The following is a 27623-nucleotide window of genomic DNA, read 5'->3' on the forward strand; positions in this document are numbered from 1 at the left end:
TAGTAATTAAGGCAGACAAGTTGTGAAAAAATCTACCCCATAGCCCCACGGTTTCTAACATTAAATTAATGTTAAAGAAGCTACATTTCTACTGTAAAAAATGTCGTTTAGATAAGGGACGTTTATGGGGATTCTTTGGCTTTAATAGGAACCCTGCATATGAAGACATTTTGAATGAACCACCTCAGCCTGATTAATATTTTGTATTTTATAAGTATCTTAAATAGTGTAAAGAAATAGACTAAAAGTTAATAACATTTAAGAATACTTAAACATCAGTTTGACATGTGGGCCAGCGTTTTTGTCCAGTTCATTATGGGTACTTTTAACCCACATCTCTTCCTATGGTCTTTTATCCTTAAAGCCTTCTTATGCAGTAACCTTGCAAAGCAGATGGATTCGCCCGTTTCCGTGTTTCTTACTGGCGAATCTAAATCCATCTGGCATGTCAGGTTACTAATGCAGCTGTAGTGAAAAGGACTACAAGAAAGTCACTGTAGTGTTGGTTTAAGCAAGGGCAACTGGAAATAAGTAGAAATAAAAGCAATGCAACCTTCTGACATCATTACCATTGAACAATATCACTAAGTATAGGACTTTAATAAACTTTCTCAAAATGTTTATCTAATGTATGTCTTTGTACAACATACATGTTAAAGACAATGTTAATCAAAAATGTTTAACATGTCTAGATGCAGGTCAGGGTTGCCAGGTCTGTGTGGCAAAACCAGCCCAATGGCTGATAAAAACTAGTCCAAAACCATCCCAGGCCCAATGCTGAAATTCAAAATAAGTCAGTAAAACTTTGCCACACCACATATATTGCTTTTGTGTGTGCAGGGATGCTGCTTCTGTGTGTGTAATGGCACAGATCTTTGGTTTTGTGCCATGTTCCAGGTCTTCCTGCTTCTCTGCTGGTTTATTTAGTTGTATTTGAGTGTATATAAAGTAGTTTATTCTGCTATGGACATTAAATACTAATACATAAGACATCTAAGATGGGTCCACTTGACCCGCGGACAAAAAAAAAAAAAACAATACAAAACCCATGGCAGTACGTAAAAGTAAAACAATCCCATGGGAAAACTGTGGACCTGGAAACCCTGATGCAGGGTTTCCTTGAAGAGTTAGCCTTCAGTGAAAACAAGGTAAACTGGAGTTTTGTTACACTTCATAATGGCTTCCTTTTTAACGTTGGATGTTAACATGCCTGGGTACAGATTAGAACTTCAGAGGGGAAAATTTGAAGTTGAGGTTAAGATACAGTGCTTAACAAATTTATTAGACACTCTAACCCTAACCAAAGTAAAGTTTATGCCACAGCTGGCCTAAATTAACAGCATTGGTAATTACCAAAATCATTTTTTATGTTTCTGCAATGGTTAATACACCAATATGTAGAAGCTCTTTAACCCAAATGATATTTTTAATGCTTAAATATAATTATTATTGTTATCCATGAATTTTCAAATTTACTGACTTACAAAAAACTGAAAAAATAGTAAAGCACATTAATATTTCTTGATTAATATGTCAAATTATAGTTATTTACTTGCATTCCTGAACAGAAAAATTAGTTTTAGTGGTTGAATGTTATGCTTGATTAATTTCTGACTTCTCAGAGAAGCCCAGTGAGCCAACTCAAATTTGGGTGAATTCAGTTTGAAATTCCTCATTCCTGTTCAAAATGGTAAAACGTGGAGAGCTCACTGAAAATGAAGGAGTCTGCATTAAAGCAATTCATGATGCTGGATGGTCTCTGAGACAAATATGACAGGTGGTCTAATAAATTTGTTAAGTGCTGTATATATTGACATATGTTACTGATAAAAGGAATGAAATGAGTGTAAAAGATTTTGGGTATTTCAATTTTTTGTTTTATTAACAATGCATCCCTTTGATAGGATTGTATGTTTCTTTAGGTCATCAATGCCCCCAAAAACATACTGTACACATTATACAAGGGGAACCACGATTCAGGCAAAAAAGAAAAAAAATCTTTTTAAATTATAATACAGTCTTGAGGAAAAAATATAAATAACTTTTTCTTCTCTGGTTGAGCTCACTCTATGGTACAGACATATAATAAATAGATCGGATCTGACATCACTCAGCTGATCTATGAATCATCTCTCTATGAGTCCATTTGTGTAGCAGCATTATAGCAAAAAACAAGCCAATGGAAACAGAGATCCCCCCCGTTTCCCTTGAAACCTTTTACAAATCCTTAAGTCATCGCACTCCTTCGTCTCCCTCCATCTCAGCCAATGACAGACAGTGATATTGCATTGTGGAAACAGTTTCAGGGGTTAATATATTCCTAAAATGTAATGGCAGCATGTTATGGCAACCTATTTTTTCTTTAAAAAACATTTTACAAGCAATAAACACTTTGCCATGCTTGTTGCACATGCAGGAAGTGAAGCACAGAGGTAAGAAGGCAGTCTGGCAGCTGCTCGGCTTACACAGGATTATTAGAGACATCAGGTTTTTGTTATTAAATCTGTAATAAATAATTCTACAGATAACTCAAACATCTTTTCAAACAGCATCTGCCCTCCTGAGAAGCTTTGCTAAGAATGCAATGGCTGAAGAAGACATAAAAGGTCCTAAGCGAGAAAAGGATGGCGTTAACTAGCATCAAGTCACATGCTTTTCTCCTCATTTACTATGTAAGGGTGGCATATATAGTGCTGTAGAAAATTCAATACCAGTGATGTCTGATTGTCTGAGATACAAGAAATAGAAAAGGAATTGGCTGTCTGTGCTGTCGAGAGGCTACAGGTTGTAGGAAGTGGCGAGGCAAGAGAAGCAGAAGCACAAATTGGGGGCAGGAAGTGAACCAGGTAGGTTAAAAAATGTGAAAACAACAGGACCCTATTGTAGTGTTTTTTGTTTGAGAAGAAGAAAAAGGGTCTGAGGAATCACTGGGTAGACACAACAACATGCCTTATTCATTTTCATGACAGAAAAACACCACCTCTGAAAAGGGATAAAATGTCGAGAGAATTATTTCTTTTTGTTTTTAAACATAAAGTTGAGTCTTTGTCTTAATGATCCAGCTTGTCCTTTAGCATTATGTTGATGTTTTATTGAGTGTTGCTCGAGATTGAACCCATCTGAAAACAGTTTTTGGTTAAGCGGCTCCCCCTTTTTACTGTAAACTGTTAAAAAAAAAGTCTGAACAGCATTAGGCATGTCAGGTTATGTTTTACAGATATCGAAGTCCTTTGTTTCCAACTCGTGTTTGCTGGAAAAAAAGCAAGCGAAGACCACCTCCCCCTCTTCCTCTCCCTTGGCTTATACTCTGTTTTGAGCAACAAAGACATGCCAAACGCCTCCCCATCCATACAGCCATGTCTTTTTTTTCCTTAGCCTTTATGTCCATGTTTGTAGGGTGGCAGGACTGGGGCTGTGCAGAGAAAAAAATTACAAAGAGGGGAGAGGTTGATCAGGATTCTGCAGCAGGGCTGATGTCCTCCTCAACAGGTTTTGGTAGCTTTGTCAGGATCGCTTCGGCTTCCTCGAACAACTGATAAAAGAGAAAAAGGGATGTTATAATTGAGATATGCTTTTAAAAAATGTAGAAAAAGAAGGTGGAACAGTGTCTTACTGGCATGAATTGCACATCTTGGAAAAGTTCCTGTATGAATCGCCTGGAGGTCAGACGGAACATACAGTGAGCTAAGAGGTGAGAAACCTCGGAGTACAGGCAGATGTCGTCAAACGCGTAGGGAAACTTCTCCTTTATCCTACAGGGAGGGGAAAAAATAACTTTGATTTTCTGCAAGTTTGCATACATCACACAGTGTGTACAGTAAAGAAGAGAGTTTTACGTCAGTAGTCCTGTTTCATGGCCTTTGGTTCCAACAGAGGAGCTAAGGTTGATGATGAGTCGGAGGACCTCCTTCCTCAGCAAAACTCGAGAGGCAGGGCCGTCCTCTGATATCGCCTTACCACCTGAGGGACATGCAGAAATAAATACTCTTAGTACAATGTGTCAGTCAGACTAAATGCATCTTATTGCATCAGTTCAACCGTCTCAAATACTTCACATCCCAGCCCTCCCCCAGTCACTTCAGGTGTGCCCCAGGGCTCTGTCCTGGGGCCTCTTCTTTTCATCATCTACCTCCTTCCCCTTGGCAATATTTTCTGAAAATTCAACATCCACTTTCACTGCTTCGCGGATGACACCCATCTCTACCTCTCCAGCAAACCCAACTCCTCTCTCCCACCCCCCTCCCTCACCAACTGCCTATCTGAAATAAAATGGTTCACCTCAAACTTCCTCAAATTAAACAGTCATAGAGATGAGATTCTCTTCAATGGTACCAAATCCACTTCATCCAAAGCTGACAGCCTCTCCCTCACAATTAACAGCTCCTCAGTCTCCCCCTCCCCACAGGTCAAGAGTCTGGGTGTCATCCTCGACAGCTCTCTATCATTCCAAGCTCACATCAACAGTATTACCCATTCTGCATACTTCCATCTATGCAACATCAATCACTTCCGCCCCTCCCTCAACCCCATACCACTTCTATTCTTGTCCACAGCCTCTTACCTCCCGTATTGATTACTGTAATTCTCTCCTCTTTGGTCTCCCTCACAAATCTCTCCATAAACTTCAACTGGTTCAGAACTCAGCTGCTCGTATCATCACCAAAACTCCCTCATTTCACCACATCACCCCCATCCTACAGCAGCTCCACTGGCTCCCGGTTAAATTCAGAATATAATTCAAAATCCTTCTGTATGCATTCAAGGCCATCCACAATCTCGCCTCCCCTTATCTCTTCCATCTCCTCCACATAGCCACCACCTCCCACTCCCTCAGATCCTCCTCCTCTATCCACCTCACCGTGCCCTCAGCCTGTCTCAGCACCATGGGAGCAGACGACCCTGGAACTCACTCCCACCAGACATCTGGAACATTGACTCTCCCCCTCTCTTCAAATCCAGACTCAAAACTCACCTGTTCAGGATAGCCTATTCTTTATAATTACTTTGTCCCATTTTATAGTGTGTTTGCTTTAATCTATTGTTTTTTATTGTACCTGTTTTTATCTTTAAAGTGACCTTGAGTGTTCAGAAAGGCGCTTATAAATAAAATGTATTATTTATTATTATTTTGACTAGTATTGGCAAAAGTTGTGTTGACATTAATTTTTACAAATTTTACCAAGTCAGCATGTTTCTAACTTTTCAAACAAGACATCTTGATAATGCCTTCATGAACAGATTAGTGGACTATGTGATCTTACCGATGACGATGTCACCAGGTGTGGGCGTGCTACTGATTGAGCCTTGAGACACAGCAGCATCGCTGCAGCCCGACACACCAGAGAACTTTGACTGAGGCATCACTTCCAGACGATGGCCGCTCTGCCCACCCCATGATGGAAAATCAACATAGTCTGGCAGAAAAACATAAAGATAATCCATTACAATGTGACACAAGCTTAGTGAGTGGACATCAGGGCTGGAATTTAACTTTTTCATCTATCTGCCACTGCGGCTGGTGGGTTAAAAAATCTACTAGTCATAATTATTTTTACCAGCCACGCTATTTTTACAAGCAGCATTATTTAATAAGGTATGATACAATAAACTGTTGATAATATTAACTGTTTTTTTTTTCCCGTGATCAACCATGCAAAAGTTTGCTGTGCTCCCTGCAGGGGCACAGTAAAAATAAAGGCATTTTCCTGCATTATGAGTGTCAGACTGGTTAGAATTTAACATTGTGTGTGTGATTTCCATATTCAGGAATGGTTTAATTAGCTTGGACTTGTAACAAGCAAGACATTGGCTCAAACACAACTTTAGCAGATGCACCAGTTGCAGAGGAGAACTACTCTCAAACAATACCAAGTCAACCCATCCCAGAACACAGCTGCCTGTAAACATTCAACAGCAGCTCTTATAAAGAGAGGAGGAGGAAGGGTTTTTTTGGTCAGTGACTGTGTAGGGCCACTTGGCTTTGCTCATAGAGTTAGTGGGAACAGGCAGAAAAAGGGGGTTTAATCTATGCCGTTTACATGATAAATTCACTCTGTTAGGTCAGGCTACTTATTTACCTGCCCCAGTGGCTAGTAGGTTGAGTTAATTAACCCAAAACTGCTCAAAAGTACCCCCATTTGGCTGGTGGCGGGTGCTAATTTCCCACCCTGGTGGACATGTAGGACTGAGTAAGTGTGTCATCTCACCTGTGCGAGGGTGTGTGCTGTTAATCTGCGGCTGCGTCGGGTATCCGAGGACGATGGCTCCGACACAGTAGAGGCAGCTCTCCTCAGTGTGGTCCTGCAGACCAGTTTCTTCTGACCCAATCGTGTGGTTCTGACCGTCACCTCGACACACGATGAGCTCAGAGATGCTGAACTGCTGCTTCAGGACGGGGATAGCAGGGCGATCACCTGTAGAGAGAAAAACAGTGGTTAAAACTGATAAAATGTGTTTTTACAATGTTATGATGTATTAATAATTACAGAGAAAAAAAAAAAAAAAAAAAAAGCATTTACCATCTCCATCACCAAAGAGGAAGCGTTTACGCTCCTCTGAAGGCGGGCTGATCCTTTGCTGAAAATATGCTGAGTCTCTAATGTGAAACATGTCGTTAATGTCCATAGGCAGTGCAAGGCCAATATAGTCATCATTACACCCATAGGTGGCACTAGAGACCATAGAGCGCACTGAGGAGCAGCGATGAAGAGTGCTTTGGTTTATTGGGCTGAGAAGTTCCTCCTTGTCCAGAGAGGCAAAGCTAAGAGCCTTCAGAAACCTAGGGAGGGCAAGAGGAGAGGTGCGTGAGAGGATCCGGGGGGAGAGACTGGGACAGATAAGGAACGTGAGGAGTAAGTGAAAAATGTTGGATAAAAGCACAGAAACACAAACTGTGAGAAAAGTCTGTGAGAAGGGATCACTGTGAGAAACTGTAGCCAGTTTTCAGGACAGAAGAAAGCAGAGGAGACATGATAAAACACCCTTGAAATTATGACGAATAGCTAGATTTTTTGGAGTATTAAAGTTTCCAAGCTAAGAGAAAAATCTGCCCTTTTTCTTTTCAAAGTTATTTAACATCTTTGAGGAAAAAAGGATGACACTCCTGATGTTATTTCATATTGTTTTTAGAAATTTAGGGTCTAAATGATTAGTTAAAACCATTAGCACTGCATTTTTTGGTTATTATTTCTACAAAGAGGGATTTAAATGTTATCAAATTTGTTTCATATATCAACTGAAAGGGTTAATTAACTATTAAAAGTGAAAAATGTTAAAGTGAAATGTGAGTTTATTGTGCAGTGAGGGTTAAGAATCGGTATTTTCAGCCCTGTGGCATCTTTCTCTACCTGTGTACACGTCTACGAAGGGTTACATCTCTAAAAGGAGGGAAAACCATCAACCTCTCAGACTACATGGGGTCAAAATCACACTACAGGGCAACAGGATTTAAAGCAGTGGCATAAAATCTGAAGGCATAGAGCTGTTACTAAATCAAAGCAGCAGGGACTTTTTTGACTGATTCGGTGATAGGAGCTACATCTCTACTCGGGAGGACACTGAGTAGGTCCACCCACCGCGGTACAAGTGTTCTGGACAGCCTGCGATACGGATTTAAGACGCTGGCTTCTGGACAGGTGCCCCTCCTATCTGATAACCTGACAGACACAGCAGAGGGTGCACAGAAACACACTTACAGCTGTCATTACCAAAGCAGAGAGAAATCAAAACACAACTCCACATAGCCCTTTCTCCTGATGGACTCCAAACACATTTCTCCAAAATAACAAAGGTTAAACGGATTCATGTAGATGATGGGAAAACAGATTAATTCAGTTGCAAAAGACTCTGCTTTCACTGATTTTGTCTCTGCTGTATTGGCTGCTTACCTGCGAGGTGTTAATCTAGAGTCTAGGCTGCCAGTCTTCATGGTGATGGTGTCGGTGAACAGCACGTCTTTGGCAGGTGATGCCAGTGCTTCACTGTGAGATAAAGACGGGTGTATCCTCTGCTGCTGCAGCCTCTTCAACGTAGCGTAGCCCAGCGCGTCCCGCGGGCTAGTGTACATGAAGCTGCAGTCAGCCAGGCTCTTGATGGTAGTGACTGAAGGAGATTTGAGAGACTGGGCTCGACGGGGGAGAGTGTGCGAGGAGCCAGGCGGTACCAAAGAGACGGTTGAAGACTTTGATGTGGACATGTGGTTGGTCTGAGACTGCGGTGTGAGGGAGGAGAGGGTTTTGACAGTCTTGGCGGACACCACCGTGTTGAGGCTCACGCAGTCAGATGAGTCCGGTTCAGGTTCGGGATGCTCAGGGTTTCCTACGGTCTCCCTGGAGGGGCTGGAGCTCATGGAGCTGATACCGCTAGTTGTGGTGTCCGTGTTAAAGCTCTGACTGCGGCTTTTAAACTGAGTACCTCCCCCTCCTCCCCCTGCCACATTACCAGACGAGGAGCCACCGTCTCCTGCGAGACGCTCTCTGCTGCTCTGCTCCCTCTCCCGGCTTGGATGCTCCATGGTCCCATGCCCTCCAAGGCTGCTGAGTCCTAGGCCTGAGCCTCCTCCCCTGGCCAGCCTTCCGTCCATCAGCTGCTCCTCTGAGCCCCCCCTGGTCCCCACAAAGGACGTTTCCAGGCTGACCGTGGGACTCTTGGGCACTACTCTGCCATTAAACACAGGGGTGAAGACGTCCTGGTTGGGACTGTACACAGACGGCTCTGTTACTGTCCTGTTTCGCCTCATACTCCCTGTCTTGAGTTCTGTTGGGGTTCGAGCACCGGTTGGAGTCTTGGGGTCACTGGTGGACCGTAGCTTCTTGCTGGGGAGGGACAGGGAGTTGAGGAAACGAGTGCGAACAAAGCGTGTGGAGGCCAGAATGGTGAACGGGCTGCGGTCCTTGACTGGTTTGGAGTGTAGATAGAAAGAGGGTTCGTCCGACGAGTCCAGTATGTCACACTTGTCATCGTCCAGGATGTACATATCTGAGAGAACAATGAGATTATCAGTATCAGAGTATTTTCATTTTCCCCAACAGACAGAGACAAAGCAGAAACAGTCAGCTCTACGCACTTGGCTGAGACTCGCTCTCACTGTTGTGGCGCGAGCTCGTGGATTCAGAGTTCAGACTGAGTGTGCTCGGCACTGAGGAGAGTTCAGAGGTAAGTTGTGCGTCGACCTCTTCTGGAGTGACAGGCCACAGCGTCCTGCGACTGTGCCTCACCGCATCCCAACCATACTGCTTCAGCACCTCACAGCCCTGCCTGGTCTTTGAGATCACTCCCAGCACATAAACACACGTCCTGTGGATAAAAGAGGAAAGTCAACACAAAATTTCAGACATATTAATTTGTTCTGGCTGGCTGGTTATATTCCTTAGTTACTGTAAAAAAATGAACGTTAAGACACTTCAGTACATAAGGTACAGTCTAGTTTTGGAATCTCCCAAAGGGAAAAAGGTTCAAAGTGTCCTCCTGAGTGACAATTTTCCATTGTTAGGCAAAGTTGACAACTTGCAGTTTTTGTGCAGCTGTGTCTTTTAGTACCATCTGCTTTTGCTGTATGGAGTTTGCAAATGTACAGAAAATGAACTAATGAGAGGGAAAAGTGTTTGAAAAGTGGCGCAAAACCCAACTGGTCTGCTCTGTTTCGTTATGCATTCCAGCATAAGCATAGGTATTTGAAAGTTTGTATGATTTGATGTGTTGGAGACATGACTTGGGTCAGCATGCCAGATTCAGTGTAGTCCAGTTAAACATAAAAACGGCCTTTCCTGCGATCTGTGAGGCTATCAAATTTGATCCTTATACACTGATTAGTCTTGTGATAGGAAGGAAGGCTAAAAAAGACAAAAATGTTTCCAAAACTACTTCTATTTTCATTCATTTTCAGGGTTTGGCCAATGTGCGTATAATCCATCCGACAACTATTGGTTAAATACATTTTAATGACTGAGTCCTGATGAGTTGCACATACACAATATGCAACTATTTTTCTTTTTCTGCCTTTTATTCTTCACTATTAGTCACTTTAATAATTTTTTTATGGGTTCTAACAGCAGAAAACTGTTCAGTGAGAATGTTGTGGTTGTGCAGAAGAAAATCAAACAACTTTCAGATGGACAGGAATATCAGAATACCAGCAAAAAGTGAACATGGTAAACCCACCCTCGTACTGAGAGCACCTCACAGTGCTGAGCCAATGCCAGGATGTCAGGGATGACATTCTCCTCCTGCAGGAGATTCAGACCCCAGTTTGAAGAGCCAATATTACCCTGTAGGGAAAGCAAAAACAGTCAGAGCCATCTCCTCTACTATGACTATCTCAGAATAACTGTAGCATTAACTAGCAGGGAGTGATACTGACCAGAGCCCAGAGAGCAGCCTTAAGCTGTTTGATGCCCTCCCAGGTGTCCAGCATCGGGGAGCGAACCGTGTAGCTGAGGTCAGGAACCACGCTCTGGAGGATAAAGACAGATATTAAGATGAGTGTTTAAAAATCTACATAACCTTACGCTGCTCAGAGCTTAGCATGTGGATATTTACCTGAGCCTCCAGTAGGTGGCACCCTGTCTTATCATGAACAAGCTGACCATACAAGTGCACAGGGAGATAGACATTTGGTCTTTGTAACCTGCAAACAGAGATGAGTTCGTCACACATACTCAACTGTGTTTCCTGCACTCATCAGATGATAACAAGCTGCTTCTCACCTTTGGTTGCTGCGTCGGACGTAGTTGTCTCCATCAACAGGTTTGCGGTATGTTGTTAGTGCTTCGTTGAGCTGCTCCTCTATCAGGTCCACATACTTTAGGTTATATTCCTACAAACAAACAGCGTTATTACTAAGTGCTCTCATTAATTCAACAAACAACTGAAGCAAGAAAAAATAATTTCAAATGGTCTGTGGATGATACATTTTGTATCACCTTTTGCCATTTGTCTAGCTGTTTGCTGACGTAACCCCTCTCGTTGAGGTAGGAGAAACCTTTAGGAATGGACAGGAACCTAAACAGCACAAACAAGATTAAGTATAAGAAAGAATATAAATGCTGGCACACCTCATGAAATACAGAAAATATCATCTAACGTAAGATGTGTTTGGTGAGCAGTAATGCTGTGGTAAACACCAACCGGAGGAGCAGCAGGAGGCCCTTGTCTCCCAGGTGGGACAGAGCTGGTTTCAGCTGGATCAGAGCGTGGAGGTTTGCCTGTCATACAACAGAAATACAGGCCAACTGTCAGACACTATAAACTCAATCTTACTGGCTTTAAGTGCATTTATCTTTCAGCACAGCCTCTTAGGCCAGATATACACTTGGTGTTTCACCTCATGTTCACATCTGCATCAATGTCTTAAAATGTTTTTCTCCGTTCACAGACATAACAGCACGGTATTTCATTGTAATTGGTGACTGTGCTGAATGGTGACTTTCAGCTGACTTCATTTATAGATAATGAGATCTAAAGCTAGACTGAAACTTTCATGAGTGAAATGACTAAATTCTGACAAAAATACTTAACTTTTTATCCAAAGACAAAGACTAAATTTAAAAGCAACTGAAATTAACAGTTATAACAGCTGTTTAAAACAGAAAGTGTCTTCATGAATGACCTTTTGTTAAATTCTATAACGTTGTCAAAATAAACTCATTAGACATACAGTATATGAAAAAACAGCCATGGACATACCTGAATGAAAGTCACCAGTTTACAGGGTCCCTCATTGAACTGATACACTGGTCTTATGTCCTTAAGCTACAGGGTTAAACTTCAGCTTCTGAATTTGAACTATTTTATTCCAGTTTTTCTGACAGGCATGTTTGTGCAACAAGTAAATCTCCAGCCTTACAATATCAGTTAACACTATTTAATGCATCCTAATCCAGCAAACACTCCAGTCAACTTCTATACAGCTGACAGACCCCTAAAAATAAAGTATCTTTCCATGCAGTCACCTTGTCCTCGCAGGCCTCGTCCAGTATGTCCAGAGCCTCCATGGACACAGCCTTGCTGTGGTCATGGAGCTGTGTGACCAGCAGCTCCATCCCCCAGCTGCTGAAGAACTCCACACCCGCACGCAGCAGCACACGGAGGTGTTTGGTGGCATATAACCTGCATATCTGCTCGGTAAGATTAGGGACAGCAAAGGGGAACCAGGGAACATGAGGATGTTATTCGCTTGCTCTTTTTAGTAGATGAACATTGCAGGAGGACCTATGTTTGACTATTATGCCCTGTTTTTGTTGTTGCGTTCTTACATCAGTAGCAGCAGTGAGGATCTTAGAGAGGATCACTCTGGCCAGACCGTCTCTGCTGTAGTCCAGTGTGGAAACAGCAAGTTTCAGCACAGCATCCTGGTTCTTCACAGAGCACAGATTCAACAGGCTAAAAAAATACAAGTTAGAATTAGGCTTAATTAAATGAGTCAGTTAAACTTACATTTCCCTGTTTTACAATGTCTTGAAATTCAGTTTTTATCTGTGCACTCACCACTGAAACAGGCCACATTTCTCCAGCAGTTTGACCCCCTGAGGGTGCGCTGATAGCGTCCCAAGGAAGAGGAAGTAGTGTTGGCTGAGTGTGGTGAGCAGGCCGTTACTCTGCAGACAGCGCTCAGGCTTCAGCCCTGAGGACGAGGACAGCCATGATACCATGTCCTTCACCAGGTCCTCCAGGTAACCCTGACCATCCTGGTGACATTTCAAAGAGGAGGAAAAAAAAGGTTGAAACTAGAGTATGGGAATTAAAAAAGGTTTCTGTGGGTGCATCTCTAACCTCATCTGAGTCCATGAGGAACTCCACAAACTGACAGCCGACCACAGTGAGTTGTCTGGACTTTGGATGATCCAATACCAGCCCTGCGTATAACTTACTACTGGGCTTATAAAAATACAGCAGCCTTCGTACAAACCTACGGGACACAGAAAACAAAGCAGCATTGAAAACAAGGCGTCAGAAAAGTATGTCAAATCATTTAAAACCACGATAGTATTGAGTCTTACTTGTGCATTTGTTCATCTTTGTTGTTCCTGAGGTTTACATTTGGCCACTGGGGAGAGAAAATATGATTTTATCTTTAAACAGTAATAAAAAGTTACAATACTATTGACAATAATCTCATTGTAGTCGCACTTAGCCTTGTCTGTTACATAACTTATCACAGCTCTATTCATCCTTCAGGCACTGTATTTCTCTTTTTTTAACCCTTTATTAACTTAATACTTGATAACATCCTTTATCATCTGTGTTTTTGGAATTACATTTGATGATCTTTCATTATATTCTTTTCTTTTTTTTACACATATGTTAGAGACACCTGGCATATGAATCTCCTTTTAAACTAGTAAAGCTCTTATTTTAAAGTAGTAGCACTTCATTCATCCCCATAGGGAAATTCATAGTTTACACTGTTTTGTTGCTTTTTACATGTTACACACATATATAATTTATCAGGCATTTATCATGCAAAATGAAAAATTCCCTGACCTTTAGGATGGTGGCTATAAGCAACCAGTTCCACTCCAGGTTCTGCTTGTGGTTGAGGATGTGACTATCTCTCAAGTTCATCATCAGAGCTTCCTCTGTGTCCTGAACACAAGCACAAAAACATTAACTAACCAAACAATGTGGGTAAAAACAGGCATGAACACATTCAATTACTAAGTACAACTCCAGTAAGAAAGAAGCTTTGCAACAATTTAACCAGTGTTTCCCATTAATAGCATAAACTATTCTGCTAATTGCCCCCATTAAAGTTTAATTCACCTCATTAAAATTACATTTCATGAGATTAAAACCATGCATGTACGCGAGAAGTTTCATACTGCACACACATCTAACACACAGCTACAGAGTCTAAAGCGCTGATGACCTCTGTGCTCGGTATCTGAGCGAGCTTGATGCACACAAACTAGAGAAGCCTTTAAGCGTGGATAAACATAGAGCTTTCTCTGCACTTGTTCCTTTCCACTTGATGCTGCAGGATCAGCGTATATAGGCGCACTGCCCTGTGAATGCATGCACTTTCACCGTCTCTGTGTCATGCACATGGGCTGATTAGCGTGCTATGAGTAATTAATATTCCAGTAATATAATTATCTTCAATGATTAAACCTCAGCGTGTGAGTGTGAGATTACAAAGATTGAGTGTCAATCTGACATATCATGTAATAGGAAATACAGATAAATATTGATAACTAGTCATACAAAACATGATCAAACCCCCTCAAAACAGAGAGGCAGGTAAATGATGTGAAGCAAAAGCTGACATAAACAGTCACGGGCTGCAGGTATTTGCAGGAAACTTCTCAGTTTCTTTGATTCTATATATCAAAGTTAGATCAAACTAAAAGGGATAAACAAAGTGTTAGTCTTTGTAGAATAGGAACATAACTCATAAATTAAATCACATATTATTCAAATAGATAGTTTAATACGATAGAAAATTAATAGAAAATCAAATAACAAATAGAAAAAAAAATCAGTCAATTAGGGAATAAAGGTAAAATGAAACGAAAGGTGTGACAAAATTTTCTGGTGGCCATGAGATGCTCTTGTAAGTCACATGACCTACAGGACCTAGTTTTTTTTTCTAGAACAAAAACTGGCATCGTCCAAAATCTTTATCAGGAGGTCAGATCAGGGAACAGATGAAAATTAGAAGTGGAAGTGGCATGGATCTCTGGTACAAGAACTAAAGGAGCAAAAAAATGAAGAGAAAAACATTTTTATAAAGTTAGCCTCTTAATTTTGCCCTCAAAGTGCACTAGATTGATGTTGTTAGCTTTAAAATGTACAAATTTTAGCACAATATTGTGTTTAGTTATTTGCCTTCTTTTTCTCTCTCTCTTTCTCTCTCTCTTCTTTGTCCCATTGGGGTTTGGGGTGGGTGGGGGGGGTCACTACATCCTAACCAGAACTTCAGTATCTTAGTACAATTAAACTTAGCCTATTCTCTTAATTGGAAGGACAGCCTTGTGTTATTACAACATGTCAAGTTTGACCTACCACTCTGTAATTTGGAACAGCTTCTTTTTGCTAATAGTTTATTTGTTTCTTGTGCCTGTCTTGTTGTATGTTGGGATGTTTTGTGGCCTACATGATTGTTCTTGTTTTAGGGGTGAAAAGGTAAAGAAAGTGTCATCTTGTATGGTATTTGTCTTTGCAAAATTTACATGATAATAATAAAAAGACATTTGAAAGAAAAGAAAATGTACAAATCTTTTTCCAGGGGGAGCATGCCCCCAAACCCCCCAGAAAGTTTGGAGTCCCCCCACAAAGTCTCCTAAAATCCTCGGGAAACACTGTTTAATTTTTGATTTATTTGAGACACACCTCTTCTTTAATGACAGTTAAGAGCCATTTCCGTCCTAGGTACACTGAGAAAGCATTTAGCAAAAACCTTGAAAAAAAAGATTGCAAATAGTTGTTCTAATATCATATATTGTGTATAAAGCACATGCCAAAACAGGAGACAACACATTGCAATTTAGGAGGGTGGTTGGGTATAATATGAAGTTATTTGCTCAATAAAATAAAAAAAGTACAAACAATATTGAAGTCAATCTTAAGGCTTTTTGTCAAAATTAAGGCTGTTATTTTGGAAGCAAACAAAGAATTTGTCAATATTTCACGTAGAAGCCCATTTGCCCTTTTCAGTGTTTGTGTTAAACTCATAATCATAAGATGAATTTGTTATCAGCAGTGGTATAGGATGAAGCTAATAAACTGAATTCACTCCTCGCACTGATGGTTGCTTAATTTGATATCTAGAACATGAAACATGTCTGTTTTTACCTTAATGACGTAGATGTCTCTGTGGGCTCGAGAGTGTGACTCTCTGCGGCTGTGTGAGGACACAGACTTGCGGATGATGTGATCCAGATAAAGACTGTGAGGTTTCAAACCTTTCTTCTTCTTCTCATGGAAACGCTTTAGATTGTTGACGGCCGCACTTGCCCGACTGGAAAAAAAAAAATACAAACGCTAGAGAAGTTGGGATCTTTTAGGAATTTGGTTTTCAAATTGAATGATCATGAATTTTTTTTTTTATTTATTGTGTTTACTCTGACAAGCACTATGCTGATCAAAATACGAAGTGTGTAAGGCCTGAAAAAGATGTAAAGAACAACAAACATGCGTGTCTGAGAGTACTTACAGTCTTTTCTGCTGTGGGATATCGAAGGAGGCCGCCATGTTGATGAGGGTGGGGAGGCAGTGCAGGTGGTGACTGTGGGAATGAGGGAGGATGGTGTTTGCCTGAACAAGAGAAAGGCAGGTGGAGAGGAAAGAAATGAAAGATACATTACACATTTAAATGTGCAGATTTAAAAAAAAATCTTTCAATTTTATGTTATATTGAATTTAAAGAGCTACATCGTTGTGTACATGCTTCTTTCTCTTCAGTGTGCTGTAACGTAAATTGCCAAACAGAACTTTATTCAGAGACATTTAAAAGAAAAGAGCCCTTTTGGATTTTTTTATATACCATGTGTAGAAGTTCTCCCAAAAGGATGGTGGCTCTGACAGCAAGCTGATCATCGCTACTCGTCACAACCTCAACAAGACCCTGGAGTGAAAAAGGTGTCAACAGAAAAGTTCATTTGGTTTAACAGCAGCTTTCAAAACAATGTGGTTTTACACATGTATTGCAAATAGTACTATCAAAGTAATACTAATACAACACAATAGAACGAGTGTATAAAGATTAATTGCATTGATGTCATTGCCATCCACATAAGTAGCATTGTATATTTAATGAGGACACATCAAAAATTAACTGTGCTCTTTATTAATTATCCATCCTAGCAATCAACACCATCTGAGACTGATTAGAGGACAATCTGCCCTCAGTCCCTCCTCCTGTCTCTAGCTAGAAACACACATACATACAGACACACAGATGTGCTGAGGTTGAGCTTGCATACGTCTTCTGCATGTGAGATTTCCCATTTATGGAAATAAAAATCTATCCCTGTCTCTTCTGCAAAACTTGTCTGAAATTTGATGCCATTAAGGGAATTTTACTTTTTTCAATCATCATGTAACATAGTTAACAATAATCCTTGCTTCATCAAAAAAAGGGCTGTTAAATCAAAAAATTAACTGCGATTGATCACAAAATCTCCATAATTAATCATGATTAATTACATCCTTTTCATTGCATTTAAAATCCCACTATTTTGCATTCAAAACTGTTTTTGTGTCATTTGTTTTTTCTTTCTACAACCTTAAAGTGACAGTAATTGACTTCCTGTTTGGATATAGGCCTGCTTTTAAAGGTAGACTGAGGATTTTAACATACACTGCCTGGCCCAAAAAAAAAGTCGCCACCTGGATTTAACTAAGCAATTAGGTACGAGCCTCCTATTGGATAATTACTGCATGGGCGATTATCTTTCAGCTGGCAACAAGTTATTTAACCCCAGCTGATGCAATGAGTAACTTCTCATTTCTTAAACAACCATGTCGAAAGACTCATCCTGTGGTCGTGGAAAAGATGTTAGTCTGTTTAAGAAGGGCCAAATCATTGGCATGCATCAAGCAGAGAAAACATCTAAGGAGATTGCAGAAACTACTAAAATTGGGTTAAGAACTGTCCAATGCATTATTAAAAACTGGAAGGATAGTGGGGAACCATCGTCTTCCAGGAAGAAATGTGGTCGGAAAACAATCCTGAATAATCGTGATCGGCGATCACTTAAAACGTTTGACGAAATCAAATAGAAGAAAAACAACAGTAGAACTCAGGGGTATGTTTAATAGTGAAAGTAAGAGCATTTCCACACGCACAATGCAAAGGGAACTCAAGGGATTGGGACTGAACAGCTGCATAGCCTTAAGAAAACCACTAATCAGTACAGCTAACCGGAAAAAAGGCTTCAGTTTGCTAGGGAGCATAGAGATTGGACTCTGGAGGAATTGAAGAAGGTCATGTGGTCTGATGAGTCCAGATTTACCCTGTTCCAGAGTGATGGGTGCATCAGGGTAAGAAGAGAGGCAGGTGAAGTGATGCACCCATCATGCCTAGTGCCTACTGTACAAGCCTGTGGGGGCAGTGCTTTGATCTGGGGTTGCTGCAGTTGGTCAGGTCTAGGTTCAGCAACATTATGTGCCCAAAGAATGAGGTCAGCTGACTACCTGAACATACTGAGTGACCAGGTTATTCCATCAATGGAATTCTTCTTCCCTAATGGCACGGGCATATTCCAAGATGAAAATGCCAGGATTCATCGGGCTCAAATTGTGAAAGAGTGGTTCAGGGAGCATGAGACATCATTTTCACACATGGATTGGCCACCACAGAGTCCAGACCTTAACCCCATTGAGAATCTTTGGGATGTGCTGGAGAAGGCTTTGCGCAGTGGTCAGACTCGCCCATCATCAATACAAGATCTTGGTGAAAAATTAATGCAACACTGGATGGAAATAAATCTTGTGACATTGCAGAAGATTATCGAAACAATGTCACAGCAAATACATGCTGTAATCAAAGCTGAAGGCCGTCCAACAAAATATTAGAGTGTGTGACCTTTTTTTGGTGGTGACTTTTTTTGTGGCCAGGCAATGTATTAACCACAGAAAACAGAACTTGTTTTGGATTGAAAAGGAAAAAAAGGTTACAGTTAAAAGGTAAATATTTGAAAACACAAGTGCAGATGCTTTTGGCTTGTCCACTGAGCTATCTGTGAGTTTTTTAAAGTGAAATGAGGAACAGCAGTGGATAAATTCTATGCCGCTGTGGCTGCAGGGAGATGTTGCAGCAGCTTAACCAAAGTGTGTGGACAGGAACAATAAATCATGAGATTCATTGCAATTTAAAAAAAAAAGAGTGCACTAATTGTTGACTTAAGTTAATCACAATTAATGTGATTGATCTTGACAGACCTAATCAAAGTTGGTGTTTCACATACCATGAAAATTATTCCACTAGTAAAGAATCTCAACTTTTGAGACTTTTTTGAGACTTTAGTAAAAATTTTGATGAAGAATAGGACCTGCACTGCAATCCTATCAACATTATTGATACATGATGTATTGTTATTAATTGACTGAAAAGCTCACAATTAATCACACATTGTTTTTAATCATTTAACAGCACTCAAAAATTTCAACTCCTCCTACTATAGAGCCCCTTATGTGAAAAAGCTGTGACAAAAGCTTTAATCTGAGTTCACCTCTAACAGGCCGCTGCTGATGAAGGCAGAGAGAACAAACGCCAGGTAGTTATCCATCAGATCAGGCCTGAAAACAAGCAAATAGAAAAGTAAATTCATGGATCATGCAAAAGCTCAAAGGACTTTAGTTTCACAAATTTTCCAACTTTAATCAAGTATGATCTCTCACCTGGAGCGGGCCCGATGTGGAAGGATAACTTTGGCCTCAGCAGCAACAAACCCATCGGAAAGTCTCCAGGTGTCCTGAAACCTGGCTGGGTCTGAGGAGGAGAATAACAGAGATTAGCATTGACTGTGTGTGTGGAAAAACAAAGGTTGCTCTTTGGATTTTAACAATAAATTACAGTGTACCGTGAACATCGAACTCAGGCTGAAAAATACAGCACATCTTTGCTGAGGACAGAGGTGTTGTGCTAGTGAGTTGTCCAACTGTCAATCTGACTACTCAAATCTTTGAGATATCCTGTTCACTCACTGTGCTTCAAGGGTGGTCTGGTTAGATTCTGGAGGTCAAAGGTCAAGGCTATAAGCTCTCATGTTTATACCTTGCTAACACCATTTCTATAATCACACTACCAAAGAAACCACATTTCCCTTGACCCGACACTGTATTTTTACAGTCTGGCAATTGTTGACCTTGCAGATGCAGAAATGCACCAGGCAGCTGTTGCATATATTCCTATTCTTATTCTTTGTACTTAATTTTAACTTAGTATACTTGAGTCCTAGCAGAAGAGTGCTGCTGTTTACTTGCTTTATCCCCTTTTAATTCTACTTCTCCATCATTTTTTGAAAGAAAACAACAAGACAAATACTGTGTGTGTGTGTGTGTGTGTGTGTGTGTGGGTGTGTGTGTGTCTGTGTGTGCATTTAGTCGGCAATAAACCTGATTTTGAATAAAAGATACTGGGAGGAACTATAAAAACAAATTCTAAGGATAGAAAAGATGTTTCACTCACCAACACTAAGAAAAGCTTCTGTGAAGTCTTGAGTAACGATGGGCAGAGGGAGCCTGAATACCTCATATAACACCTCCAACAAGCCTTTCTGCAGGGCAATTATATTAGAGCAGTCAGATAGACACATTTGATTGAGTACAAGATACATTTACGAGTATTTAGAGGAGAAGATCTGATTTCTAAATGCCTCTGATGTGCAGAATAACACTCGCATTTCTTGACGTTTTTTCTATGGATAACTGCTTTTTGGAAACATGATGAAAATATCTGTTGTGACCTTTCTGTGGCCCTCTGTATATAAATAACTGACTCTCTATCTTGCGTATTAAAACCAGATTTTACCTAAAAATCTTTTTTTTTAAATCTTCAGAGACTACATTACAAGAAATAGGTTATTTGAGATCATTTCCAAGCAGAAAGAAAATTCAAGTGTTTACAGTTGAACGTGTAATGACAATTGCAGGCAAATTTTCCAGCAGTTATCTCAAAAGTCTTTCTTGAATGTTGCATATGTAAATGTTAAAGATTTTCCTGTTTGCAGCTGTGTCAACACTCACCCTAACCTCCATATTAGGTATGCACAACAAGCCAATTAAAGACTGGATCCCAGAATTTCCAGCCTTGCATAGGGTGATGATCCCTAAGTAAAGGCAGAGAAAGAGCAGGTGCTTATATAACAATACAGCACAAGCAGTATAAAAAGAAAGTTGACAAAACCCTCATTTCATACTACATCTATGTCCTTACCAGACCAGGAGCGAAAGGCAGCCACTATGGCCATCCTACTAGACAAGAAACGAGATTCTCTGTCCTCCCTGTGAGCAAAAAAAAAAAAAAAAAAAAAGGAAAATCAGAACATCATGTTCCATACACACATCACTAACATCTCTGTTTGGCACAAAGCCCTAAAACGCATTTCACAAAGGATCAAACTTCACCACACAAGCCAAACATCAAAGGGAGTCAAGGAGGATCAATAAAAGATCTTTTATATAAAAGCAAATCTTTTAGAATGACTTAACGGATTATCGTGACTTTGGCCTGCGTCACATCCTCAGGCAAGTCATGCTGGAGTCAAGCAGCCCGGATAACAAGGTTCAAATCACAAAAACACTACACAAACCCTTAACTTGCCTCCATGAATAATGTGTTACCAATGTAGGAGCACGGCAAACGGTAAACACGGGGAAATGTCAAAACACTATCTTTTTGTTTCTACTGTGACACTCAACATGCACACACTTACTTGAGTTGCCCTTCAGCCGTATCTGCATTGTGACGGTAGTGAAAGTCCGTGAAAGGTGCCAGGATTTGCTGGAAGGACACAAAACAGACACATGCTTGATACATAAAGAATCCTTACAACCTACTAAATAAATAAACTATTCTTATTAATGAAATAAGTACGGCTAGATCATATGGAAAGCAGACATGAATCTGATATTCTTTCTATCCTCACAGTTTGTTGAATTAACAAACATCCATCCATTTTCTACACCGTTTATCCCATTTAGGGTTGTTGTGCGAGTGGTGGGTTAACCCTGGACCGGTCACCATTCAATTGCAGGGCTGACATAGAGAGACAAACAACCAGGCATACTTCCGGCCAATATAGAGTCACCAATTAACTTAACAAGCATGTCTTTTGGTGGCCAGAGACCCAGAACCCACGCATGCACGGGGGTGGGGGTAGGCAAACTCCACACAGAAAGGCCCTGATAGGGGAGTGAACCAGGAACCTTCTTGCTGTGAGGTAACAGCGCTAACCCCTGCGCCACTGTGCAGCCAATTTAACATTTATGCTCTAAAACAATCTTAGATGGCCTAACAGTTACGTCATGCCAAGTATACAGAGGCATTTGTTCTCCATTTGGGCGGTTCGGGTTTAAATCTGACCTGTGGCTCCTTACCCACATGTCTCCCTCCACTATTCCTCTCTGTCCCTGATTTCCTACTCTATCCACTTTCCTATCAAAATAAACACAAAAAGCCAAGAAACAACACTTCAAAAAACCTTAAAGGTAAAGACATGATAAAAGTTGTATTTTTTATACTCTGGCATTTTATTAATTTTCTACATCTTTGAGTCTTTGAACAAAGATATTGCTTATCAGTATTTTTGAATGTTTCATGTGATGGACAAATAAAGTGCTTTTTCTACTTTTGTGGTTTTGCTAGCAGCAACATAATTTATTAGGCAAGCTTCATGTGTCTAGTTGCATAATTTTTTACACAGAACTAAAGCTGTTGCCATTTTTATTTTTAATCAATTAAACATGGTATATAAAGAAAATATCGCATACAATTTAATACTTTTTAACACCTTCCTTAAGACCCTCTCGATATTTTTAAGATCTCATTGCATCTTCAATTTCTAGCCACTAACATTGGTGGCGGTTATGTGCTTTTTGTGCAAATTGTAAGATAAAAATGTGACAACATAGACAAGAAAATGTGGACAATATTTGTTATTGTAGTATGCCAATTAAGCTTTCTTTGAGATTCTAGCAGTGCTAACATTAACAGGCTGTGCTTGTATTACACTAGGCAAAAGATTCCCTGAATTGCTGATATTTATTTGCAAATTCCTGTAAAATGTTAACAAGTATTAGCCCCATCTATAGCTCCAACACCTTCTCCTCCAACCACTTCTCAGAAAACTTGCATTTAACCATCATTTACATGCATGGCTCACATGATCATAACTTACTAGCCAGGGACACAGCAGAGCTTTTAAGACACACTGGTAGCTCAACAGGCCAGAAGATAGACAAGTGTGCAATTTGAGTTTAAGTGTCTCACTTGTGCTTTAATCTTAATGTAAAACCAAAAGAAGAAACAATAACCTAAAACCTCTTTTGACAAATACAAGAATTGAAAGCACTACAAAATTTAAGACCTAAATACTTTTTAAGACCCTGAAGCCACCCTGTAAAAAAGATGTGCAAAAATGCTCTTCTGACAGATTGTGGTTCCCCCATGTCCCCTACTCATTTCCCCTCCTTTTAAGCTACTTGTGGATATAAAATGGCATCAAAAAACAAAAACACATGGCAAAACAAAGGCACATGAACATGAGCCTTATTCTGCATCAGAAGTCAGGTTTTATCTGTTGTGTCCAAGCATTTGGATGCTTGTATGCCTGACAGTTCAATCAAATGAGAGATTTTTTTACCTGGCATCTCTACACAGCACACATCACACCATGGTGTTTACAGTGAAGTTTCACTGATTCAAGTTTCATGACATTTCATTTAAGATGTGTTACAACAGACTCAGTGTGCTGAGTCCTTCACTGTTTAAGATTCTTAACGATTCCCATGAAACAACCTGAAGTAATCAAAGTTATTCTGCTTTAGATCTCATGTCCCTTTCATGTGGATTTTATTACTGTGGTGATGAGATGTTGCTGTCACAGGTGTCTGTTTTCAGACACTGAGGCTTCACTGTAAGCTCCATGGGAAAGAGATGAGTAAACTGCACCTGCTAGTTCCAACAGGGATGACTCCTCACACTATGACTCATATTCACAGCAAATCCATCTAAATTCATATCTCTGAGTGTGTTTTTACCTCCAGTTCGACATCAACACGCACATACTGGCGTGTACGTGGGTGGTTGAGTAGATGAAGGACGGTGGTGATCAGAGCCTCGTTGATGCGACTCAGCTGACAGTCAATGACACTCTTCAGGATGGTGCTGAGACCGCCACGTTTGGCAACCACCTCAGGGTTCTTCAGAGCTACAAGGCAGCAGCAAAGGAAAATTAAAAGATTTTTACATTTCCTTGTAACAAACTCTTTATTTTACAAGATATTCCTGTATTTATTCCTTTAGGCTTTGGTGTCTGCTTTAAACAGAAGTGAGGCAATTACTGATCTGCTAAAATATCGATGTTCTGACATATGATACCACTGTCTAACTCCACTGACCAATATGCACAAAGGTTGGGCAGTAATACGGTAATATTCTAGCCTAGTGTGTTCAAAAATAGCCAGAGTAGCCTTGTAATTACCATCATTAATAAATCTGTTGTGCCGTTTGCACGTTTCTAATAAATGCTTTAAGAGTGTGTCTGTTTCCAGCAGCAGCACTCTCTGTGCTTAAAGATGCAATAAAAGTGGAAACTAAACTTCTTTCAATGATGTAGACCTAATCTGTTAAGCAAAAGAACTTGTCTAAAATTCACAGCTTAGATGCATTCATACTCATGCATTAGGCAATGGCACCGCCTTACAGCACTGCACTTCTCTAAGGTCAGATTGTAACATGTACAGCTTGTAGTTATGCAGTCTATGGTAATATTTAGTTTTGTTTGCGTGTCTGCTCCGGCTCCGGCCGGTGCAGCTTTCACGCAGGGTGCGAGTTTGCTGTGTGTCAGTTGAATCTCCCGCTCTTAAAGCCCTGTCCTTCATAAGTTTTACCTGAATAAACCCCCTGAATAAGCACCAACCAGAAAAGCACATACTGTGTTTGACTTTCCTGTGACATATTCTACCAGTGTGGAGACAAAAAGTCTCACTAATAGTATATCTTTACAGAACAACTTTATCAAACAGGCGCATTTATGCTTGTGGCCTTCCTCGGGGTTATCAAGAAACACATTGTTAACATATTCTATGCGCATATGTGCTACAACGATGTAAATATGGCTCTCCATTTATCATTTTCCTGTCTAATATGGTCCATAGCCACACGCAGTGCGCGGGAAAAATAGGTAAGATTTTGAACCTCTAAATTTTCCGTGCCTGAGCCGTACGAGTTGGGTGCACATGCAGGCAGTCTGAAAGCCCTGACTTGTTAACACGCAATCAAACTAAAAATCCAGGCGTGTCGCGGTCGAGATGCACGTGTTACACTCCCAGTCTGAAATGGGCTTAAGAGTCTCAACTGTGTTTTAAGGCTCTGTTAAATAGTTGTTTTACAGAAGAGACTGTGTAGAGTCATGTCCTGTACACGTCAGTAGAGCATAGATGAACTTACTGCTTGTATAATGTGATTATAATCATCTTGCAGTAATATCGTATATCGCAGGATAATTTTGGAAAGTTAAATATTAATAAATGAATACTACCAAATCCTATTATGGACTTGAAGATAAAATAACCAGTGATCTGAAAAGATTTCCCTGGCAATCCCCCCCACCCCACCCCCACCCCCCCACCCCCCCCCACCACCACTTCAAAACTCCTCATCTTCAAACATTTGACATGACAGTGGGTAACATGAATAGAGGTTAATAAATCAAGATGTTGATTGTGAGATACAAGAAGAACAGGAAAATGCAGGTATAAAGTAGTGACAACATGCAATAAGATGAGAAACTGACACCAAGCTGTGGTGCATGAATACACCAGTCTGCCCTTTATCTGCTAAGCTGGTTTTATATCCTTCAGTCAATCAGACACTGTGATGCATCATTATAAGCAAGGGCAAGGGCAAGGTGGCCATTAGGAAGTTTAGACGAACTCCTGAACGGCTGACCCATTCCAAGTCAGTGGACCTAGGGCTGCCTTTTTTCAATGTCTGTTGTCAGTAGTTGCTGTATGGATGGTTATCATGCTGATGTCTGGCCCAGCACAGACAGCAGTGAGACAGGGCCAAATACTTTAAATACTGAGGGGTGATAAAAGAGTTAACTTCCAATTTAGACTGATCCTTGTTTTGGCTGAAATCTGACTGGCTCATGTGGGCTCGTTATGGCATGATATGAAACATATTTGCAGGTGTCTGAAGTTGTGAAACTTCCACTAGTACTATAAAAGATAAAAGAACAGAAATGTGTGGCGGTGAAAACCAAGAACTGAAAAGGGCAAAGTATTGTATATCGTATACCTGTGATTCCAAGCCCAGTTTGAAAAAAATCCTCAAAGCTCCAGTACTCACCTAGCTCACAGATAATGGCGATGGCAGCACGGACCATGCGGTCTCTCTCCTGAAGCCCATCAGTGCCCACAGCAATGAGAGAGTTTGCAATAGAGGTTGGGAACAGCATGGCATTGACAGTGATGATCTACAGGGAAGGGAATATGAGTCATCAAAGTTAGGACAAATAGAGGTGAAAAAATATTTTTTAAAGGCTGCTTTTTGAAGACTTGGACAAAGATGCAAAAAGAACTGAAATATTTCAAATTTTACACTTGTCAGAATAAGTAACTTAAGGAGGGATGAAAGAAATGTATTTTGTGATAAGAGGTCAAGCTATATGTCATGGGAGGAACACAGAGCTTGCATTTCTGCCTTGCTAGCTGATAGTCATCTGCTGAAACCAGACCCTGACTCTATGTGTGCTAGACTGTAAGTGTGGGTGTGTGAAGAGAGTTTACAGTAAACTACAGAAAGAGCTATAAATAGCCTCACCCGCAGAGTCGTGCAACCCACCCACACTGACACTGCTGCTAACCAAACAATTTGGTGGCCAAAAAAAGGGCTGAGCAGTGATGGCATGGGGTAAATTTTCCCATCAGTCTCTGAACCAATAACAAATTTAAAAAAAAACATGTTTTAATTTACCTTTCGAACCAGTCTGAGAGCCTGAGTCCTCTCCCCCTCATTGCTCTGCTGGATATCGATGCATCTAAATAAGTACAAAGACATTATAAAGACATCAGCAATAAAAAAACTAAAAATATCTAAGGGATCAAAAGAAAAAAATACTCAGATACTTCCTGTGATAAAAAAGAAAGACTGCATTTTTCCAGCTGACTGGTGCAGTTAAAGCAGAATCTCACCTGGCTATCAAATAGTCCACCTGTAGTCTGAGGACCTTCTGCAGCACACTGGTGTCTCTGATGAGGTAGCGGAGCGACCGCAACCCTGCAGCACGCACTTCCTTAGCTTCATTTAATAGAGCTAGTCGCAAACTGGGGGTAAAAAAAACAAACAAACAAACAAACAAACAAAAACAATTATAGTCCAGCCCTTCTCACTTGGCATGTAAAAATACTGACTAAAACTTTACAAGCTATTTTTAATATACTGTTACTCTATATTCCTGCTTCTTTTCAATGATAATTCCATTAAATTCATGTTTCTTAGGATCTTGATGAAAAGCTTACCAAATGATGATTTCTTCGTATGTGTACCCAAAATTTTCCTCACGGTGGCTTATGCTGCATAGAAGCTGCAACACAGGGACAGAATAAAATTTAAACACAAGGACTTAGTGAAGGATAAAGAAGCCTAAACAGGAAATGTGCCAGAATAAAAGCATTTTTTATTAGATAGATCACATAACAGGCACCAAAAAGCCTATGCAAACTAACAAGCAGCATGACACTTTACTGCTAGGTGCTGCAGGAGCTGCTGTGTTTGTTGTATTTTTCCACTTGTCTGCTACAAGCTGACTTGTCTGGAGTACGTGAGTCGTGACTAGATGATGTTTTACTTTCTCTGGTGGTGGATGGAGGTTGTAATTACACAAATGTAACTTGGGGCCATGCATTTACAGGTGCAGTAGAAAGTGATGACGTGTCACTGCCAACATTTGTTGTGT

General features: G+C 40.5%; 1 protein-coding gene across 1 annotated transcript in view; it reads right to left on the reverse strand.

The window, feature by feature from the left end:
* Positions 1 to 1861: 1861 nt before the first annotated feature.
* The window catches only part of LOC121509766 (rapamycin-insensitive companion of mTOR-like), a 33671-nt gene continuing 7909 nt past the window's right edge, over positions 1862 to 27623 (reverse strand). The window contains exons 4-37 of the mRNA XM_041787427.1: positions 27187 to 27251; positions 26860 to 26991; positions 26642 to 26705; positions 26015 to 26141; positions 23701 to 23870; positions 21375 to 21442; positions 20876 to 20943; positions 20686 to 20768; positions 20129 to 20216; positions 19339 to 19429; positions 19170 to 19236; positions 16481 to 16561; positions 16151 to 16251; positions 15790 to 15955; positions 13480 to 13581; positions 12996 to 13042; positions 12769 to 12904; positions 12484 to 12683; positions 12252 to 12378; positions 11949 to 12113; positions 11125 to 11201; positions 10920 to 10998; positions 10704 to 10813; positions 10537 to 10624; positions 10358 to 10450; positions 10159 to 10265; positions 9065 to 9294; positions 7887 to 8976; positions 6519 to 6778; positions 6207 to 6413; positions 5262 to 5414; positions 3837 to 3960; positions 3614 to 3752; positions 1862 to 3532 (exon numbers count right to left, since the gene is read on the reverse strand). Coding sequence (XP_041643361.1) covers positions 3452 to 3532; positions 3614 to 3752; positions 3837 to 3960; positions 5262 to 5414; positions 6207 to 6413; positions 6519 to 6778; positions 7887 to 8976; positions 9065 to 9294; positions 10159 to 10265; positions 10358 to 10450; positions 10537 to 10624; positions 10704 to 10813; positions 10920 to 10998; positions 11125 to 11201; positions 11949 to 12113; positions 12252 to 12378; positions 12484 to 12683; positions 12769 to 12904; positions 12996 to 13042; positions 13480 to 13581; positions 15790 to 15955; positions 16151 to 16251; positions 16481 to 16561; positions 19170 to 19236; positions 19339 to 19429; positions 20129 to 20216; positions 20686 to 20768; positions 20876 to 20943; positions 21375 to 21442; positions 23701 to 23870; positions 26015 to 26141; positions 26642 to 26705; positions 26860 to 26991; positions 27187 to 27251 — 4986 coding nt within the window. The 3' untranslated portion in view covers positions 1862 to 3451. The remainder of the gene's footprint in view (positions 3533 to 3613; positions 3753 to 3836; positions 3961 to 5261; positions 5415 to 6206; positions 6414 to 6518; positions 6779 to 7886; positions 8977 to 9064; positions 9295 to 10158; positions 10266 to 10357; positions 10451 to 10536; positions 10625 to 10703; positions 10814 to 10919; positions 10999 to 11124; positions 11202 to 11948; positions 12114 to 12251; positions 12379 to 12483; positions 12684 to 12768; positions 12905 to 12995; positions 13043 to 13479; positions 13582 to 15789; positions 15956 to 16150; positions 16252 to 16480; positions 16562 to 19169; positions 19237 to 19338; positions 19430 to 20128; positions 20217 to 20685; positions 20769 to 20875; positions 20944 to 21374; positions 21443 to 23700; positions 23871 to 26014; positions 26142 to 26641; positions 26706 to 26859; positions 26992 to 27186; positions 27252 to 27623) is intronic.

The sequence above is a fragment of the Cheilinus undulatus genome, linkage group 5 (assembly GCF_018320785.1).
Source record: "Cheilinus undulatus linkage group 5, ASM1832078v1, whole genome shotgun sequence".
Taxonomy (NCBI): domain Eukaryota; kingdom Metazoa; phylum Chordata; class Actinopteri; order Labriformes; family Labridae; genus Cheilinus; species Cheilinus undulatus.